We start from the raw sequence: 21,177 nt of genomic DNA, 5'->3' as shown, positions 1-21,177 counted from the left end.
AACATCAGCAGACTGTAAACACTGTGTGTCGAGCATCGACCTAACAAATGCAGCTGCACTGCGGTTCACAAACACTAGTGGTAACATTTAAACATATGAACATAGTAACATAGACGTGTTGTCGGTATAGAATTAACAGCGGAAACAGCGGAATTTTTCAAGTCATGGTGACCTGTTGCTGCACCGCTTAAAACACTGTGACAGCTACTCAGATGTTTTCAAACATTGTTCAGATGTTTGGTATCGACTTGGTACCAAAGTATCGATTCTTGTTGCATCGCTAGTGATGTTTGTTTCATTGTCTGCAATATCTGCTTAGCAAACGCGTGTGTGTGTGTGTGTGTGTGTGTGTGTTTGGCATGTTTTGTTTGAGATTTGGTTAAAAATTATTTTAGCATAGATAAGTGGCAAACTCGAGTAACACATCATTGTGTAAAAGTAAACAAGACAATCCCAGTGCTACACACCATTGTGATGAAAGTGTACAGTTCATATCTGTCGATGAGGATTAGTAAACTAGTGCAAATCATAGAGACTTTTCTTTTTCAAATAGCCTTTTTATGCACATAAACATACACAAGAAACAGGTATCTGCAACATATACAGTATCTGGAAGTTGAGTCAGTTGCTAAAAAAGTGGATGAAGAATTTGAAATAGTCGAGAAACCCGAGGCGACAATGAGGAGAAATACACAGATATAAGAATAAATAGTTAGTATAGAAATATTGTTTCAACTGTCTCGTGTCTTTTCATTGTCCAGCAGAGTGAGTCTTCAAGAAGTGATAGTTTGTGAGGCAAGCCTGGGGGGTGCTGTGCTCTCACAAAGGTCACACGAACACAGAAGTAGATTAGCAATGCAGATTGGGCTAAGGGGGCTAAAAAGGCTGCTGTAGCCCTCCCTGCCCGTCTTATTGCATTAGCAAAGAGTAGGAGTGCAAATACACACTACAGATTAGATGGCAAAAGATGGAAGAAGCTGTAAGACGTTATAGGAAACAGATTCATGAACACACAGCTCACAGTACATGGATGTACACACCCTCTGACAAACAAGAATAACAATAAGGTATGACTCATAATAAATACAGATATTAACAACCCATGATTCCACAATGAAGCTTTATCGTCAGTAGATCCTCCCACTAATTATACTTCCTCAACACACACAGACATTATCAGCGCTCACACCACAGCACTCTGGCCATCTGCCCTTGTACAACATCCGTTTTGCAGAAATGACTTTGGGCTGCAGGATCATTGTGACGACAATTTGGAGCGAAAGATTTCCTGCTTTCCGAGGTTCATTCGCTGACGTGTGTTATACTGCTGCGATTGTGGTGATGAGGCCACTTTCTTGGCATTAGGCTGATAGCAAATGTCAACAGCAGCACAAAAAAAGCTTAAGCTATGACACAATGCAAAAACATGTTACAGCAATGGTGAAAAGTTGATCTGCGGAGCACATTTGCAGTTACATTTACAGTACACTCCCCCATGTCCATGTCTGATACAGTACAAGCCAGTCTCAAAATAAATCTCTACTGTCACAGTGTTGTTGACAAAAATTCATGCTTACAGTAACATCAAGTATCAGTCCTGTTCATGGATGAACTGCACATTGCATTAAAGGAGCTCACTAACCAACCAGACATGGCTAATCAGGAGCTGGAAGAGCAGGAACTGATGGTGAACATGCAATGCAGCGGTTCCCTTAGTGCAAGAAATGAGTTTGGCCGTGGTCTTTGTGCACAGTGACCACACTACACTCCCATACTGATCATTACTATTCATGTAATTGTAGTAACCGCACAGCTAAATACACAACTGACAGGAGGACATTCTGACAGTCCTCTTGACATTGAACACAGGAGGCTGCACAGCTGAAGGAGAAACAGAGCCTCTGCAACAGTCCAGCTCACATAACATGAAACAGATTCAAGTGAAATTTAACCAGCGTGTCCTCCAACATGTTTTTATTTACACGCTGGTTTCCATTGGTTTCCATCCTCCACACAGTTGTGTGGGTCTCGTTGCCCAAAGTAACACAAGACTCTGTGTGTGTGTGTGTGTGTGTGTGTGTGTGTGGTGATGTAGACTGAGGTATGCTAAGCTGTGAGAATGATGAAGGGCTGCAGAGTTCTCTGCTGAACTGTCCTTTGCTCCCTCCACGCCTTTCTTCAACATGACTGGCCAGTTGGCCTTTTTGTGATGCAACTCAAAAAATAAATGCCAGTGTACTGACATAGATGCCCAGTGGTTGCCATGAGTACAGTGGTCCCACTCCCTTAAATGTGCTGTTGTGTGCCTGTGTGTGTTTGTGTGTGAGAGACAGAGAGTAATCACAGTCCTACCTTGCATTCCTCCATGCACGTCCTAACCGAGTATGCATCCGTTTCGTATTTCTGAACCAGCAGTTCAAACTCCCGGTAGTTGTCCTCCGCCTGCTGGTCAAGAAGCTGATAAGCCCGGACACACTCGCTGCATCCGAGCAGGTCCACCCCCATGGCCATATCCAGGGTGCAATTCAAATCGCCCGGACTCGTAAACCCGTAAAACAAATCCAAAAGTGAGTAGGAATTACAAAAAGAAAGGTACAAATCGCTTAGATTCACGTACGCCAGCTGTGTCCCCTTCTCCCCTCCACCGGAGAGGCCCAGGCACACGGTCTCCGCGTCCGTGAAAGTAAAGCAGTCTTTGGACAGGCTGTCGGGGAGACAGGTGTCCATTCGCCACAGAGGTTTGGTAGAATTCCCTAGAAAAATAACATCTCTGGCGAGACGGTGGGGGTCAGGTGGTGTTGGGATGTGGTGTCGTTGGAGGGAGTTTGGGTGCTCGCCCATGTCCGTGATTTCAAGCCCCTCGTTGGACCGCTTGTCTCGGGTTCGCGTCAGTTTCGCCTCGGCGCAGAACCACAAGTGATCAGAGAGCAGGACGGTGATGAACAGCAGAGAGGCCAGCGACAGTCGCCATCTCTGGGCCCGCTCCGACTCGGTAAATGGCTTCTCGTTCTCTCGGGGTGCAAACCAATATTTTAAGCCTTCATCATGCTGCCGACGCATCCAAGCACCCCTGGTCATATTTTAGGAAAGTGCTGCCCTGGCCGACTCCACCGCGGGGGCTGCTCTGCCACAATACTCATTGACTTGGGGGAGATGGACTCTGGCTGGTTCTCCACTGTAACGGTGGGGTGCCGTGCCTCCGTCGGTCCAGGGCGCTCCTCTAACGCGCCCGCAGCAATCGGTGCTACTCCGATCCAATTAGCGCGCTCGCAAGGATTAAGCTTCGCGCTGCCGCATCCCGGTTCTCCATGGCTCTCCAGGGGGAAACGCCGTCCTCTTTGACCGCATGCCCCCCTCTCCCTATCGTCCCTCCCCGGGTTTTTTCTCTCGTCGGGTGTGCAGGGAGACCAGCTGTTGCAAGCCTCTAGGTACTGATGCTGCGCGTTTGCCGCCGTTCGGTTTGCAGATTCACTTAAAGGAGAGCGACGAGCCCGTCGGATGCACGCAGGCTGGTTTCTCTGTCCCGCACCTGGGCGGAAAGCCTAGAATCATTTCTCCCGTTGGCCATTGTCATCTCGGATCGCGGTTAAGTTGCCGCCATGTTCGTCTTGAAACACTTTTTTGGAGAGCTGGCTCTGTTTGCGTCATCTCCATCGTTGCGATAGCTCCATCGTTGCGCAGTGGCGGAGCAGCTCATTACCGATATGCACGCACACTCAAACACACACATAGAGAAACACACGGAGGGAGGAGGAGAGAGCACATAAAGGTGCTTAGGGATGTTTGGGCCATTCTCTGTGCTCTTCACAAGTAATAGTCGCCAAATATTTTCTTCACAGGGCACGCACACTTTTGGCGACATCTTGTTTTTGGTGCAGGATGGAAGCGAGTTCATTCACAAGAACGAAAATGCAAAAAACTGTTTCCGTTTTATGCAACGATGCTCTTTTTATGCCAGTGCAGGCTGTAGTATAGACACCGTAAATTGTCTTCCCCAGGGGAGAAAGGATGGATTAACATGTAGGAAATGAGTCGTCTGACAACCATAGGTTAATCTAGTCAAGCTTGATCCCGTGAACAAGTGGAAAGCAGCTGAACAAGCACAAGGTTTGTGCTTGAAGGTTTAACAAAATCATGTAACCGAAGTGGATCCCATCTTATCAGCTGTGTTTGGTCAGTGGGTTTAAAACAAACATGACTTACTGTATGGGCCCATATGTAATGTTCCTGTGCGTGACGGAGAGAGTGTATGTGAAAGAGGGGGGGGGGGGGGGGGGGGGGGGGGGGTAGTTGGTGAAAGTAAATTACAGTATTTATCCTGGTCCTTAAAGCTACTCATCGCTGTCAGCATGCATGACTTGGAGCTCTAGACTAGATATGAGAGAGTGTTGCTTCATGTTAATGGACTTTATAGGGAAAAGACAAGAGATGATCACCTGATTAGTTTGTGCTTAAGGCAGGTTATTTTATGTTTATCTATGAGGAACAAAAGTGTTTATCCCAACTCCAATCCGCTTAGTTTTAGTTCAGCCAGTGCCTCGCTTACTGAAAGTAAATATACAAAAACATATTTAGTATCACAGAGAAACAGAATCTAAATGTCAGGCTGATCACTGCTATAAAACCTTCCCCACTGAATTTCAGCACCATGGACAGCGGATGGGAAAACTACACCAAGAAAAATCCTCATCTATGGGAATTAGTCAAAAATGAAAAAATAAAAAATGCAATCAAAGACATATCGATATGACAATGATATGAAATTAAATACGACATTAAACACCAATCTGCTACAACATTAAAACATGAGTGGAGAGAATAAGTTGTGTTGCAAACAGAATTTAGCTGATTTATCACCAAAACGTCACCAGGCACTCACATCATTTGTCTGATGTTGCTGAATGCATGTGCTGTGATTTGCCTCTGGTTTTAGTGGTAACTGGAAGTTTACAGTGCAGGTCCTGAATTTTTTTGGTAGGAACATTAACTGGAAATGAAACAGCCGATGGTGTAAAGGCAAACATCTGTGCTGTCATTGCGAAGGGTGCTTGAATATTTATCATTCATCACTCATTGCTCTCACATATTATGTCACTGCAGGATGCTGTGATCATGCCTCAGGGGGATAGATGTCCTACTTCGGCTGTGATTGTCTAGTCTGCCTTTAACTGTAGTTGCTCGATTTCAAAACTGTCTTTGATCCAAACTGTGCTGTATGTGACTTCCTCCCCCTGCTCTGCTAGGGGACATATGGAAATTGGGACCTGGCCAGGAGTTTCACAATGCCATTTCCGGATCTGTAATTTGATTGGTTCAAGCTGAGCACCTGACTTGGTTCAGCACCTGAGAGGTGGCCAATCAACAACATACGGAGTGTGTGTTTGGCACAGCAGAGAGTTGTCAGTTTGACACCACCCCCACCAGTTTCCTCTATGTGTGTGTGAAGGAGACAGAAGTAGTGTAAGGGCAACAGTGAGACGGAGCAGAGAGGCAGAGGCAGGGGGAGCGAGTATGTCTGTGAGATGAATGCAGATTACTGGCCCTTAAATCTGAAGCCATCACAGTAACAGTAAGGGCGGGCAGACATGACTCATCCACTATCTGTGCTTGGGAACGTGTGTGTTCTCACTGTACTTAATGGTAGTTCTTGCCAAATCAAAGGTAATTTGGACAATTGAGGGCATTGCCTCTTTTTTCAATTCAAATCTTTTCTTGAGTTTCTTGGAAAACAGTTACAAATAATAAGTGTCAGTAATACACTGAAAGGTGTATTTGTGTCATTCAGACTAAGTCTATTTAAAAATGATTTCTAAACAAAGTGGAAATAATCAAGTGTTTGAATGTGATACAAACTAATACTGTAAGTAATTTAAAAACCCAACAAACATTTTGAGTTTTTCTCACAACCTTTATGCATCCTGATGTTCACGTGCTCTTCACTGCAGTGCTTCCCCGACCATTAGCTTTGTTGATGGAGGTAACAGGGAAGAGGAGAAAGGTTATTACTATATTAGACCTACCTACCGAACAACAGCGGAGGAAAAGGAGGTGACACTGTCCAACTGTGTAGATATCCATTTGCCAACATGTGTCATGAGCACAACCTTCACACCTACTACTTACTGTGTCACCGTGGAACTGGACCTCTTTAAGTGATTCTGTCACCATAGGTCTTTCCCACCATTGTTCGCTCTTTACAGCTGACTCTTCATTCTCTCCTCTTCTACGTTCACTTTATTACGTCCTTTCTCTAATCTGTCAACAAGCTCTCACTCCGTCTTCCTCTTTCTATTAGTCTCATTCTCCTTCTTCGCTTTCATCTGCCCGAGAGGAAAAAGAGACTCCACCTCTGTGAGTGGTCAGAAAGGTCACCACCCCCAACTCAGACTCACCGTCCTGAGTCGATGTTGGGAATTGACGAGAGAAGTGTGATTTATGGTTTGTGCATTATCCCGCTCAAGAGCAAGAGTAGTGTTTTCACCTATTGTGTATGTGTGTGTTCACATAGTGTCAAGTAGTTCACATTTCACAAACCTATTTTAACCTAATGGCAGCTAAATAGTTTTCAGTCCAGTTATTCAGTTGGTTACTTGAATCAACAGGGAGGTTAGAGCAATGATAGAGATGCCATATGCAGTCCAACCTCCCACCCCACCCACACACCTAAGGGTTTTACTCCCCTTATCGATCGTCTCACCCCATTTCCACTCCGGGAATCCCTCAGCAGCTTATCAGCACGGCTCATTTTCCCAAGGACACTGCCCATTTCCATACAACGATCCTTGATTCCAGGCCCATATTCCCCCAAAGCAATCAGGAGCTCAGCCTCCCCTGTCAAAGGAATTGTGCCTGTCAGAGAAGGCAGCTTTTACCACGGCAAAGAAACATACAGAATACAAATACAGGAGACTGGTTTGTGTCAGAATATACTAATGTTTTTTAATGCCTTTCTCTAATGGCTCTTTTCCTCTTTTGATCTTAACTCTGCTAACTGCATGGTTTAAAACATGCTTGGGGAGAATCTCTTACAGGAACATCATGATCACAGCATATACACTAAGTGCATTGTTGAGCATGTGTATAGCATTATCAAATATTCTTGTGTCTGTTGGGATGGGTGTTACTCTGATGTTACATCACTGATGGCACGGTGCTCCCAGCTCTCTCCAGGGAAGGACGAGAGGGTTGTAGAAATTATATAGTCATATAGAGAGTGTAACTCTGTTTAGTTTAGTTCTAACAATACTGGCATCTTGAATTTTAATTAAACCTTTAGTTAATATGATGGTTATAAAGAACTGATAAGGACGTTATGAAAATGCTCTCGGGTGGATCACTGTCTGTATTTCAGCATGAAATATCTCAGAAGCTATTTGATATATTGTGAAGTATTTTTTCACACATATTCCATCTTTGGGTGATGGATCATAGTCACTTTGGTGGTCACATGACTTTTGATTTAGGTCAAAACTCCAATTTGTCCAGTACTTTTATAACCAAGTACATCCGTCACGGCTGTGCTTAGCCTGTATTATCTATTGCCTGTACTAATAGCAATAGATGGTAAATATAATAAAATAAAAATTGGACCTACGAAACATGACAGTGTTAGCATTTTTTATTTTGAGCACATCGGCATACTAACATTTGCACAACAGCAGGCCTTTATAGCGTCACAAGCACAGATGTAGACTTTTAGTCTTGGAGGAGGGAAATAAATGTCAAAGATCAAGTATTAAGACATAGGATTTAGCAGACCCCTGTAGTAATAAATACTTATCAAACAACATATTTGTGCACATTTCTAAGGAGAGCTTAAATTCAAGGAGCATCTTGCTCAGTACCGAACCCATGGGTCTGCTTCCTCCAGATGGAACAAGCAGGCCCCTGTTACATCGGCTTCAGCCCTCGTGTAAACAGCAGAAGGCAGGATTTACAGGAACTCCAGGGCAGAGACTGAGGCTTCACACTCCAGCAGAGAGAAATGAGGCCCAGCCCAAAGGGTTTTTGTCACCAAGCATCCCTGCTGTCAACACCAATCTAAGCTGGACCTACAGTAACTTTCGCTGTTCATCCCCACCTCCTAGTCATACCTTGTCACATTAAATTAAGCCAACTTAAAAATAGAGATCAACCCAATTTGATGTAGTTGTTCTCCTGCAGTTACACGTAGCTGTGAACTTCGTAACGAGTTCAAGTAAACATTTCATGAGCAACAGATAAGAGAAAGCCCTGATTGAACCATGTATGGTAAAAGCTCATTGTGTGAGCCTGGCATTACTAAATACATTTGCCTCTTGTTAATCTGTGCTGTCAAAGAGAAGAACTTCATGATAACAGGGATGTGTCTGCCCCTGGATGAAATAGTATAGTGAAAAAACTGTAGTGCAGCCTGTGAAGCACTGGTAAAGTCAAATCCTAGATAAAGTGGAGTCTGACCTGCATCCAGCCACCTCTCAACCCGTGGGTGGTGCCTTCATAAGTATCTACGGTACATGCAGCCATACAACTCAGGCTGCACCCAGAACAGAGCCGCAGGACAGCCAGGGTACAGTAGCTTTGGTCCCATCCCTCAGGCTGGTCTCACCTTACCTCTTGTTCTCTCTTCTGCCTAGAGTACCAGTAGTAGTGGTAGCTTTAGAACATCACCAAGAAGTCAGGGAGTTTGAATGGCAACACAGCTAAAATAGAGATCAACTCAATTTGACATGGCTGCTACAGGGTTATTCACTCTGGTCCATATCAATTCAATCATCAGTCATCAGTCTTCAGTTTCTCTCTCATGTAATCGCTGTGTCACTGTGTAATCGCAAAAAATATCTACTGTGGAGACTGCTTAGATAAGGAACAATGCATCAGCAAAAAAGAATTATTTCTCAAAAATGTGCTATTGCTGCAGTTTTAGCAGCCTTATTAATTCTCCTTTAATATTTATATTTCTAGTGGCAATTGTCTGTATGCTGTCAGTTGGTCGGTAGGTCCACCACTTCGGTCCAGACTGAAATATATCAACAGCTGCTCAATCGATTGCTTCAAAGTTCACAACAGGTACATTAATGATCCCCATTAGATGAATTGCAAATATTTTGGTGGTAAATTCCACATCACAGTAGATTCCTGTAGGATTGAAACTTAGTGCTCCCCTTCACACTCTATGGCTTTCTTGTTTGCATATAAAAACCAACCATTAATCGAAATCTAATCTAGCATTCAACGTGGTGTTCTGTGTGTGAACTCAGCCCCGTGTGGTGCTGTGCTGAACGCTGCCTAAGCCTTTACTCCGCATCATCTCTCTCATCACATAGACTGGCTGACCTCAGATGACTTTGCAGACACACTCTGCAGTCTACCAAGCACGTGCAAATCTCTCCCTCTCTCCCAGTGGTGACTTGCTCTACTTGTGATCACAGCCCACACCTGTACTTCTCCTGGTAATTTGAAATCTATGCCTGAGCAAGACAATGACAGGAGGAACCATCCATGAGCATTTGCATTTTTTAGAGGCATCATCGCACATTCAGTTAATCTGGGGTCACATTAAATGTAGAGACTGCGCCGCTGTTAATTGTCCTATTCACACATTTACAGCTGTGCTAACCGCTACCTAAAAGCCGATTTGAAATGAGAAAAAGCTGCAACACGCAACATACTGCACCACAACACACACACTCCAACTCAGACCTTCCTTCCTAAACAGCTATCTCTGTCCTGGACATTTATTCCTTTTTTTCAATCAGTCATCTCTTCTCTGCAAATATCTTCCACTGATAGAGTAAAGTTCAGGAAAAGGTCAAAGGCGATGAATTCAGCCCTGGCTCTGTCTACTGTGTCTCAATGCAAAACCAGGTTTTGAGAAAGTACCTATTGTTCCCTTCTTAGTGTGTCATGACTTCGTCAGCAGAGATGGTAAGACATCAGAAACACGACCTGTCTCCATTTTTTTTACTTTTATTCATGAATTCAGCACACTTCTATCAAGCGTGTAAACTACGGCTGTAACCATTAAACAGACCCCCTCAGCAATGAACCATGGAAGAACATCAATCCTTCTCACTGAGGTCCTGTAGGCTCGCTGGAGCTGTGATGCATTGCACCACTGAGATGCTCGATTTGCAGGGAGGAGACTTAAATCAATCAGCCCAAGAAGATCTGCATCATCTAATTTTGCAAGCTCCCATCATGTAGTGGGGCAAATTTATTGGGTCACAGTAGGGTCATGGCTGCATCTGCAGGGATACACTGTAATCAAGCCAGGGTCTGGGGAGCAGAGACCTGGAAGACATAAATCAGCCCCATGAACTGCCACTATGTACTGCTGGGTGATATACTAACACACACACACACACACACACACACACACACAATAAATAAGATGTAAGAAACCTATGAAGCCTATAGTCATCATCAGTATGCACATATTCACACGCAGAACTGCTGTCTGCTAATTCCTCTCATTAACAGTCACATTTAAAGATATCTCCCCAGTGCACAGCTGCCGGTGTAAAGTACCTTTTCATTAAGCTTTTATTGTGTAGGCCTCAGGGGTGAGGAGGGGAGTTGTCTGGGAGTGTGTATTTACCTCAGTGTGTTTGTGTGTATGCGGGAAAGAGCAACAGAACAGACAAAAGAGAGAGAGATATAGTCTAGAACAGACAACAACATAGAGTGGAGTGAAGGAGAATGTAGTGTGTGTGGTGCTTAAAGTCCAGGAGATCCAGAGAGCTGGGAGTGGAAATAAGGTGAGGAATAGTAAACGGGTGTAAGTGAGAGGTGACCTGAGGTTCACTAGACCTCTTTATCATGTGCTAGTAAGAGACCCACGCAGATTTACTGAAATTCAGGGAAGCAGGTTCAATACAGTTCCCCAAACAAATGTCTTTGGTTAGTGGGAGTTTTGAGGGCAGACATGTTTTATAGAGAAGCTGTTTAGTCGGTTTGGTTTTGTTCTGCCCTTGTTTCCATATTGTGCTGTGCTTTCTTATTTTTTTCCATCTACCTTTTCCAACAGCACCAGTAGATAGTTACGTTTAATTAAAATGTAATAATTAATGAAACTGCATATAACAGCACTTGAATTGGATATTGTGGCTGTGTAGGAGCCTAATCCTTTTGTTTGGGGTTTAGGCAAGGAAGGGAAGAGGAGGGGGGTGGCAGTGACATATCGCCGAGACTCACAGGTTGAAACTATTGTCTTTAAATCACAAGGCCCCTTGAGCAGGGGCTATTACATTGACTTACTACAGGGTCATATGACTGAGAAGGGAGTAATACAGGATGTCAGATAAGTATATCACCGAATGGAATTTTATGTTGGTCCTTCCTCTCAGTCATTCTTCTATAATCTCTCTCCTTAGAACCATGTGTGTCATGTATGTCATTTTTAAGATGTCACATTTGGAAAATTGCATATTTACTCTGATTTTATGGAAGCACATGTAGTTTATACTATACTGTATGGATTTATTTATTAGCGTTATAACATTGGCCAGTCATTCCAGCACGTTCACTAAAATGAAATTGTTTCCATAGTAATAGATAATTGTAGTTCCTAAAAAGCAATGATTAGTGTTAGTAGACTTATTTGCCTCCAACAGCGCCATTAGTCTTTATTTGTAACACACTGCTGCAAGATCCGTTAATAGCATGACCTGCTGACACACTGATGAATAAGTACCTTCCTCTCCCACTTGCATTACACTAATTTTAAAACAATGATGCCACACATTAGTAAACGATCTGTGTCTGTAGCAAGTATTGCTGAAAAACCTTTTCATTTTATTAAAGGTCAAAAACCAAAATTTAAAAAAAAAAATTTTTTTTTCTTATTCACACATACATATCCATGCAAACCCACTCTTGTGTGCACACACACACAGTCATTAAATGAGAAATGAAAGATGGCCTTTCCCTACAGGATAAAACAGTAACCTTTAATCTGGACCACAACCCTGTCTGTTTCTATTGGCGACCAGAGTCCACATGTCCTCTGGTCCTCTGGCAGTTCAGTAAGAAGTGATCACCTAAAACAAATCAATCACTTGTTACTGACTTGACTGACCTTCACAAAGTGACCCAGCTTTGTCTAAATTGAGTGAATATGCTCTCTAAATATATGGCACTAACTTACATGATCCTTTATGTACTCAAATATAAACCTCTTCACTTCACACAGACACTATGGCTTCATTTTTCAAGGACAGTGGATTCTACTCCTCTGCAGAGAAGTCTCCACAGGCCAAATTGAACATATAGTAATTACAGCATATCCTTGATATTGCACTTTTTCAAATAGGGCTTGTTCCTGATGCTGTTTCATGGTGTGAGCAACAAGCCCTGTACCTCTGTCAAAAAGAAAATATTATTACCAGTGATTAATACTTTTTTTGTTTTTTCCCTGATGGGATGAGCTCTGGAGACAAAGTAACTGTTAAAATATTATAAATAAATAATTAGGGTAATAATGATGATTATTATGATTGCTCTGATGGTCACAGCAGGGATGGTTATTGCCTCAGAGGAATAGTTTGACCTTTCAAGATATATTATTATTCACCTTTTTGCAGATAAATGAGAGGAACCCTTGTCTGCATCATGTACCAGCAGTTGATTAGCTTAGTGTAATGGTGTTTCGTGGTTGTGGTTTTACTGTGTAGCAATTCTTGATGATTTGTTCAGCCAAAATGATACCAGATACTCCAGGAAGCTCACAGCCTGTGAATTAGTGAGCATTGGAGTTGTTAGTTGCCATATTTTAACATCAGGAAGAACCAGATGAGCTGCTTCTTCTTGTTTTCCATCTGATTGCCTCCTGGCTCTAGCTTTTTACGTAAAGCAGGCATGGGAGTATTGATCCTATCATTTTTTTTACTGGCAAATCAATTGCGAATATTTTTATAAAAGTTAAACATAAAGCCAAAATGTGCAACTCAGTGTAGCTGCTACTCTTCTTCTCCCTCCTCTGCTGCGCTCTGCTACGCTCTGCTATTCTCTATCCAGCACTTTAGCCAGTCTTTGTTATGAAATTGAAATAAATGAGAATGTTCCAAAACTTACATTCAAGCAGAAATAATTGAAATTCTCTGATTGGTTGATCATTGCTCACGGGTGTGATGGTGAATGTTGTCTGTCTCTATATGATAGCTCTGTATCAGACTGACGACCTGTCCAGGGTGTATGCTGCCTCTTGCCCAGTGAAAGCTGCCACTGGCTCCAGTAACCCCTGCGACCCATTACAGGAAAAGTGGTTATGTTAATAGACGGGTGATTAGTTACTGTATAAAGCGAAGCATTGCTCAAGACTTTTAGAGGTGACTATCTCTGCACTGCTGTCACAGCTGTTCAATGAGTCAGGATCCAGTTATGCAATGGCAAGAATGATAAAAATATATGAACGTTGCTGTTGCTGTTGCTGTTGCTGTTGCTGTTGCTGTTGCTGTTGCTGTTTCTGTTTCTGTTGCTCTTGCATGGTGTTAATTTGGCAAAGTACTTCTCCTAACCTTGGTTTCCAAATCAACGCTCCTACACTTTAGACCACTGGTGCACACTCAAGGACACAGTACACATATAACCTATGCATGCAGGTTAATTTGAGTGATTGATGTTATAATAGTTGTGACACCTATGTCATCACAGGTATTTCCTAGAGAGATGAGGGAAATCTAGTCTGCGTTAAATGGCTGCCTTTTCACCACAGGAGTCTTCCTAATTGCTGCCTGAGACACATAGCAATTTACACCCTGCATGCCCACAATGCCAAATAGGCCTGTCTGTTTCATGTAGCTGATTAGGCCATCATTGTACAATGTACAACCGCATTAAACCTTGTTGACTGACACTTGAACAGCCATAGGAGCTGCAGCAGCTCCAACTAAATCAGCATGAAGGAGAAAAAAGGCAATTTAGTGTGATATTACACTAACAGGTAATGCCTGGCTGTATTTTCCCTCTGCCCTGTGATGTGTTTAAAATGAAGAGTTACTACTGTGTAGCTGTCCTCTCTGACTCAATGCTGTGTCTCCAAGGTGACAACACATTTACATTGTAGCTATGGACACCACATCTATCACCTTGTGCACGGCATTCAGTGACTTGCAAATCAAAGAGGAATCAGTCATGATGATGTCAGGCGAGCTCAACTTTGTCTTTAACCTAAACCAGCAAAAACATTTGGCAACAGGATACATGCTACATGTACCAAGTCTCCATGGTCTGTTCTAAAAGATGTAGACTGACAGAGAAGCATGTGTATGGATAGCTTAGGTTTTACATAAAAGCCAAGTTGAATTTCTCATTTTATCAGTGGAAACCATGGGTGCATTGTAGAATTATACTCTGCTGCTCTGGTGACCTTACAAGGTCATTGGGTGGATGGCATGAGGTGAATGATAAGCATGTCCCTTGGCCTGATGATATGATATTCCTAGACAGGTCCTCACAGGCACTCTTCGTCCTATAGCGGCTCTGACTTTGTATTACTGAGCTCAGGCCCTCCAGCTGTTTAGAGTGCTATATTTCAAGTAATTGAGTCGTGGGATACGAGAGTGGAACCACGGCGTGTGTGTGTGTGGTTGTGTGTATGTGTGTGTGTGTGTGTGTGCATATATGTGTCAATGTGCGTGCGTAATAGATGTCTTAACTGACATTTCAAAGGTAATTGAGTCGTAGGTAAGAGAGAATTAACTCGCAAGCTGTCAGTCTTAGATGCTGAATCCATCAGAATGCAGCACTTCCTAAAGAGACAAATCTGTGTGTGCGTCTGTGCGTGCACACCCCCAAGGGCACACATGCCCACCGTGAATTCTGCTCCATAAATACTGTAACTCCTACCAGGTGCATGGCCACCGCCATTGCAAAGGCCACTGTTGCTTGTTACTGGCTTTATGTGTTTGTACAACAGGGTCTGGATAATGGAGTTTGAACATGAATGTAATCTTAGAATAAAAGTTTGTCCTCCCATCTACACTCCAGTATACGGGCAGTTATATGACAGTAATGTTATTGTATACCTTCCGTATTGTGTAGCTTTTTGTCACATCATAATCGGCTCCTCCAAAGTAATGCACAGAAAATCTTGTTTGAACTGCATCTATGCTGCAGTTTGATGCTGATTTAAGAATCGAATCAGCAAACCTCAAGGACAAAGCTGAAAGGCCAACAGCTGTGTTAGTCTGTACAAAATCTCCTCCAAGGTCACACATGTGTGGGACCAAGATGTTAAAAACAGAAAAACTTCATGTTAAAGAAATTTCAACATATATTTCATATCAAGTCTTACACTTAACATTTCCTATGTATGTAGTCACTGCTAATTCTAGTACATAGACAACAATTACCGTGATTCATCTCAGATTCATGGTAGTTCCGCATTTGTTTGTTTTGTTGACCTGATCCTGTGGAATCAATTCTCAGAGCCTGGGTTGAGTCATTTTCCCAGATAAACCGGTTGACACACTTTCTGCCATAGTGTTACTCCAAGTCAGGGACATTTCATTCAAGACATTTCTCCTATGTATCAGCAGCCCCATGTGCCAGAGTGCCTTAACTGCCACATTTACTACTTGACCCAGATTTGTAGGCTGTGAGACATGTCAATCCTGATTTCCTAAAGAAATATGTTTTTATTATAGTCTCCTGTTGTGATTGCTGCAATAGGTTAGCAAAGGCTGTCAAAACTACTTTATATTAACATCAGTGATTATTTTTGATTCTTCAAGTCAAGCGCTGATTCAACATTAACATCAAAAACACAAGACAAAATAACTTCCTGTATTGGTTATGTGTCATTTATAAACCATGGTTCCCTCCCTATGTGTGGCCTGTGATACAGCATTGTTACATAAACTAGATACTTTGATTTTGTAGAATTAAGTTAACGATCACTAAGTAATTTTCCGGATAACCTTCTTTCTTAGAGCAGCCCCTGGTGGACAGAGTAATACATGCAACAGCGATTGCACAACTTTAGATCAGATCATTGTGGTAAACGTTCCGCATGTTGTGTTCTGCATTATATGCTATGAATATTTTCTCTTTTATTATTATTTTATTATATAAGAGTCATTAGGAGTGGTTGCTCATTTGTCTGTTATATTTTAGCACCCTGCTTCAACACTATCTGCTATGCGGACCATAGGTTTACGGCGGAACCTTTTTCAGCTCTGAGCTCAACACGGAACTCATGTGGATGCACCAGTAATGCTAACCAGTTGTGTAGCTATCCTTGCCGGTTGTAAGTTGTCAGTCACTCCCGTCTCGTCCTGACCAGTTCACTGCAGTTTCCTTAACGGCTACAGATCTACTCGACAGCGACTGTGTAGCTTATGTGTCACCATTTTGTAGGAATTTACTGAAGCTGAGGAGATAAAAATGAGAGAAGGGTGAGTGTGTGGCTCCTTTGCTAAACATAGAGAAATGGCTAACCTTGGTTGCTAGTGGTAGCAGGCTAATGCGAGCAAAAGCTGCACCTAGTAATGCTATATGTTTCAGTAGGCGAACCCCCTGCTAGCTAACACCCGGTTTGAGCAGGGTGGCTCAGGTTTTATGGTTAGTAACTTTAAACCTTGGTGTAACGCCGTCGCTGACTTGACCGCCCATTTCTCCAGTCCAGAAATTCATTTGAGTGATTAGCTAACGTCACTTAACGTTAGCTAGCTAACGCTACCTGTCAACGGTATATTCACGTTTGTCGTGTGGGCATTTTAGGCTGACTGCAGTTGTCACAATTTCTTCTTTGTGAGTCTGGACAAACATTTTTCAGTTTTGTAATGTGTATTAATGAATCCTCCGTTTGTTGCCACTAATACTAGCGTTAATTTATCACATTCCCTTGTGTAGTGCACCGCCCAGCTCCTGAAGAGTAACGGCGTCGTTTTAGCTTATTATTTATACTGTTTAGCCACATCTAGTTTTACTCTGGCCACACCTATGTTCATTGGTTAGAACTGAGGTCCTTCAAGCTGATATTTACAGGCTGAAAACACCTGATCCAATCATATCTAGGAGCAGCAGGGTAGAGTATATGTAGTAGTGTCCAGGACCAGCTGTTTTCTGTGCTTTGCGACTCGCTGACAGTCAAGTGATGGTTGAGACTAATTGCAGTTGTGCCAGTCATGTAATCAAACTGTCTGGAAGTTGAGACATGGCACCTGGATTTCTTTATTGTTAGGTCCAAACGTTTCACTAATTAGCTTCTTTAGTCTGAGGAGGTAGGAGACCTTAATTTTGTCCTCCAGAGTGGTTTCAATTATCACTTGGCCTGAATAGGGTATCTAGATGCATACTTGGAGTAGGGGTGACAGGAGATGTAGTAGTCACACCTCTTTCAGCCCTATCCCCATCAAACTGTTAACTTGAGTAGCAAAATCACAAGAAAGAAGTCCAGTTGCCACTATCCTGCTTGTCTTGCCAACTATACCTGGTTTACCCACTGCTGATTGCCTGGATCAGGTGTATTCAGCCAATAAGAAGCTGTAAGTGACAGTTTGAAAACAAGTGGGGCAGTGGCCCTTAAGGACCAGGACTGGCTATCCCTGGTGTAGGGTATTACCCTTAACAAAACATGGTAATGAATAGTGCTGTTCCTAGTAGCTTAGTGGATTGTGTGACAAATAACTGATTGAAAGGTCTTTTTGATTTGGGGGTGTGCACTGCATGACTGTAATAGCCTAACCAGTTAGTCTGTTATTTGTCATTACGCAGTGGTTCTACTTTGGTGGGATATTTGGGATAACCTGATTGCTTACACCTAATAGGTGAAAATTGCATACAAACATCCTAACCATTCAATTGTTTAATTAAAACAATTCCATGTTTTTATGTTTATAAATGTGATTATTAGTTTTCATTTTTTTCTGATATCACTGTTGTGATTTACAGTAAATTGGTATTTTTAAATATTGGATCTGTCCATTAATGTCTCTGTACTTTTCTTTATATTCTCTAATGGTTCCTTCTGTATTTGTAGAGTGTGTGCTGTGTGACTCAGCCTGTGTTGCATCATGGAGAAGCCCTGGAGGCTGTGGGGGGCAATGGAGCGTTGTACCCTGACTCTGGTTTCGTGGTCCTGGGGTGCCTGTCGAGTCTCCCTTTTGGCCCTCATTCTCACCTTCCATCTGTATGGAGGATTTTTTCTCCTCGCTCTAATCCTAGCCTCTGTGGCAGGAATACTCTACAAATTTCAGGATGTGCTCCTCTACTTCCCTGACCAACCCTCCTCGTCTCGCATTTATGTTCCCATGCCAACAGGAATCCCACATGAGAATGTGTACATCCGTACAAAGGATGGTGTGAAGCTCAACCTCATCTTGCTTCGCTACACAGGAGGAGATACTCCTCCTGGAGTTGTCCCTGGTAATCAAAGCAGCCCCACATCCTCTGCTCCACCTACCATCCTATATTTCCACGGTAATGCAGGTAATATTGGCCACAGAGTGCCAAATGCTCTGTTAATGCTTGTCAATCTTAAAGCAAACATAGTGCTGGTGGATTATCGTGGTTATGGAAAGAGTGAGGGTGAGCCCAGTGAGGAGGGGCTGTACCTGGATGCTGAGGCCACACTGGATTATGTAATGACCCGACCTGATCTGGACAAGACAAAAGTAGTACTCTTTGGACGTTCGCTCGGAGGTGCTGTGGCTGTGCGCTTGGCATCGGTCAACCCTCACCGTGTAGCAGCCATCATTGTTGAAAACACCTTCCTCAGCATCCCACACATGGCAGCAACACTCTTCTCCTTCTTGCCCATGCGCTTGCTGCCCTTTTGGTGCTATAGGAATCAGTTCCTGTCGTATCGGCAGGTGGCACTGTGCCGCATGCCCTCCCTGTTTGTATCTGGTCTTTCAGACCAGCTTATCCCACCAGTTATGATGAAACAACTGTATGAGCTGTCTCCTGCACGGACTAAACGCCTAGCTATCTTTCCAGAGGGAACACACAATGATACGTGGCAGTGTCAGGGCTACTTTGCTGCTCTGGAGCAGTTCATGAAGGACCTGCTGAAGAGTCAGGCCCATGAGGAGAGTGCTCAGCCTTCAGCCAGTGTTACAATTATCTGACAAAATAAAATTAAAGTACAGGACCAACTGTTCACTGGAGGTTGGTAGAGTGTAGGCGGCCAAGGAAACCGAATGGAGGGACTTAATTGATTTTTGGAAAGAATGTAAATTTTTTTAATGCATTTGTGTGGGTTTTTACTTTCTTCCACTCTTTGTGTAAACTGAACACATTTCTTAAAATGATTTGATTGTTTCAGGGTTATAAAAGAGGGTAACAATGCCCTCACGGGGTCTTTTTTGTTGCAGCTATGAATGCATGTATTATTGAATGAAGCCAGAGCATACATGCCCACACTGCAAGACATGTCACAACCACAGAAGAATGTCCTCTAATGGTTCTGCTGAGATAAAGTAAAATAGTTGCTCATTTTCTAAAGACCATACACCGACCATGTCTTGTTGGAAATACGTTACTACTGGAATTAAAATAAAATTTCTTCTGATATACAAAATGAGACACTGAAGAACCTCTGTATATATTTGTTAATACATTGCACTTTTTAGTACAGTTTCATTCAAGTTTTAAGTTATTTAAGCTAACATCTTCTGAGCAATACTTTCAGGAGCATAACAATGTTTTTTTCCCCTCCCTTTTTGGCAAAGGAGCATTATTATTGAGGACCTAAAGCTTGGCATATCATGATGTATATACCCTCGAAATTATGTCTGGCTCATGTCTTGAATAAATATGTTTAGTCACTAAGTGATAGCTGAGTCACAAAGATAAGGTGACATGTTTGATACTCGTGCCTATCGAAAAAAAAGTCATTGGGCTCTTATTTCCTGTTGTACTACTTCTGTTTCTGTGTGATTAAGACAAACTACAATATTCCCCCTGTTAAAGAAAAACAGTTACCACAAAGAGTAGGTTTTACTGCTAAATTGACTTCAGTTGCTTTTGACCAACTTTGGCTCCTGTAGTTTGGTAAGAAAATTTGCTTTGTGTGAGATGTGTTTTAAGAGGATGGGTTCTGATTTCTTCAAGTCTACTGTATCTTAGTACAGCAATATAATACCCGTCTGTGTGTACACTGAAAAGGCTGTAGTCTCCCATTTACACTAGTCACACAGGCCAGGATTTCTAAACATCCAGAGACAGAAAGAGTGATTAGTGACAAGTTGCTACTTAACATGTATACAAATAAGTTAGTTAAGAGTATTGTATTACGATACAAGAGAAAGTTTGAACTCCTCTTCGGAACTAAAACTAAAGCGTGCGCTGTTTTTAGTTCAGTGTAATTATTTGTTAGCTATTATCATCAGCGTCATACTTGTTAATTGGTAATTATTGGTTTTCATGTCACCCCATGCTTATGTGGAAAATGGCTTTACTCACATGGAGGGCTTCTAATGAGTTAATTAACCTTTCCTGCATGTCTTCCAGGGGGTGGAGCAGAGCATGACAAGTAAAACACTGTTATCTGCTCCGGCTTTCCAAATGCAGCATGCTGTACTGCAGTGGTATCTAAGCCATTTGAATACACTCAACAGATATCCTTAGCCATATTTGATACTGTTTGTAAACAGTATGCTCAACAAAAGGCACCAAAATACCAAATTTGTTTGTGTCAATGTGATTACAACTTGAAACATGGCTACTAAGAATGTAAAATTTGTGATTTTCTTTTCCCACTAGTGGTATTGAACAGTTTTAGACATTTTTGTATTATATCACATTCATACAATTTTCTATCCCTCTTGGTTTCTCACTTCTTTTTTTTTTTTTTCTCTTTTCTTTTTCACTGTTGAAATTTGCGAGCTGCAAGCTGGTGTGTGATCATGCTGAGTTTGTCAAATTTCTACATTAAGTCAGCACAGTGTTTTATATCATTTGTGTACATCTACTATGACAAACAATGACTACTCATTGAAGAAATGGGATATGTGAACATCTTTAGCAGTCAGTCGAGGAATTTTCCATTTTAGATTAGTGTTTCTTTTCTATTTCACAACAATGTCAACAACTTCTTTTGTAAGCACACATTTTCACTTTCTATTTTCTGTACTGTAACATGCAATAAATTGATACATTAAAATTGTCTTTCCTGTTGTTTTGACAACTTGGCATCACTTCACTTTTTATATTCTGGAAATTACAGCTTGTTAGGTGTTATGTTGCTTTTCT

The 21,177-nt window shown here is 42.3% G+C and overlaps 2 protein-coding genes across 2 annotated transcripts in view; one reads left to right on the top strand and one right to left on the bottom strand.

Annotated features, from left to right (window-relative positions):
• Positions 1–3,602, bottom strand: part of LOC113172762 (transmembrane protein FAM155A) — a 61,767-nt gene extending 58,165 nt beyond the window's left edge. Inside the window, exon 1 of the mRNA XM_026375785.1 lies at positions 2,353–3,602. Coding sequence (XP_026231570.1) covers positions 2,353–3,078 — 726 coding nt within the window. The 5' untranslated portion in view covers positions 3,079–3,602. The remainder of the gene's footprint in view (positions 1–2,352) is intronic.
• A 12,591-nt stretch (positions 3,603–16,193) lies between these two features.
• On the top strand, positions 16,194–21,088 carry abhd13 (abhydrolase domain containing 13). The gene is made up of 2 exons (XM_026377272.1): positions 16,194–16,376; positions 17,963–21,088. Exon 2 carries the CDS (start codon positions 17,997–17,999, stop codon positions 19,050–19,052), a length of 1,056 nt encoding a protein of 351 aa, XP_026233057.1. The 5' UTR covers positions 16,194–16,376; positions 17,963–17,996; the 3' UTR covers positions 19,053–21,088.
• Positions 21,089–21,177: the final 89 nt, after the last annotated feature.

The sequence above is a fragment of the Anabas testudineus genome, chromosome 21 (assembly GCF_900324465.2).
Source record: "Anabas testudineus chromosome 21, fAnaTes1.2, whole genome shotgun sequence".
Lineage (NCBI taxonomy): Eukaryota > Metazoa > Chordata > Actinopteri > Anabantiformes > Anabantidae > Anabas > Anabas testudineus.
The sequence above is the reverse complement of the archived record's forward strand: the minus strand, read 5'-3'. Positions and strand labels throughout refer to the sequence as shown.

Bases quoted from the DNA above. Each gene is read 5' to 3' on its own strand.
- abhd13 (XM_026377272.1), top strand. From the start codon at position 17,997: ATGGAGAAGCCCTGGAGGCTGTGGGGGGCAATGGAGCGTTGTACCCTG.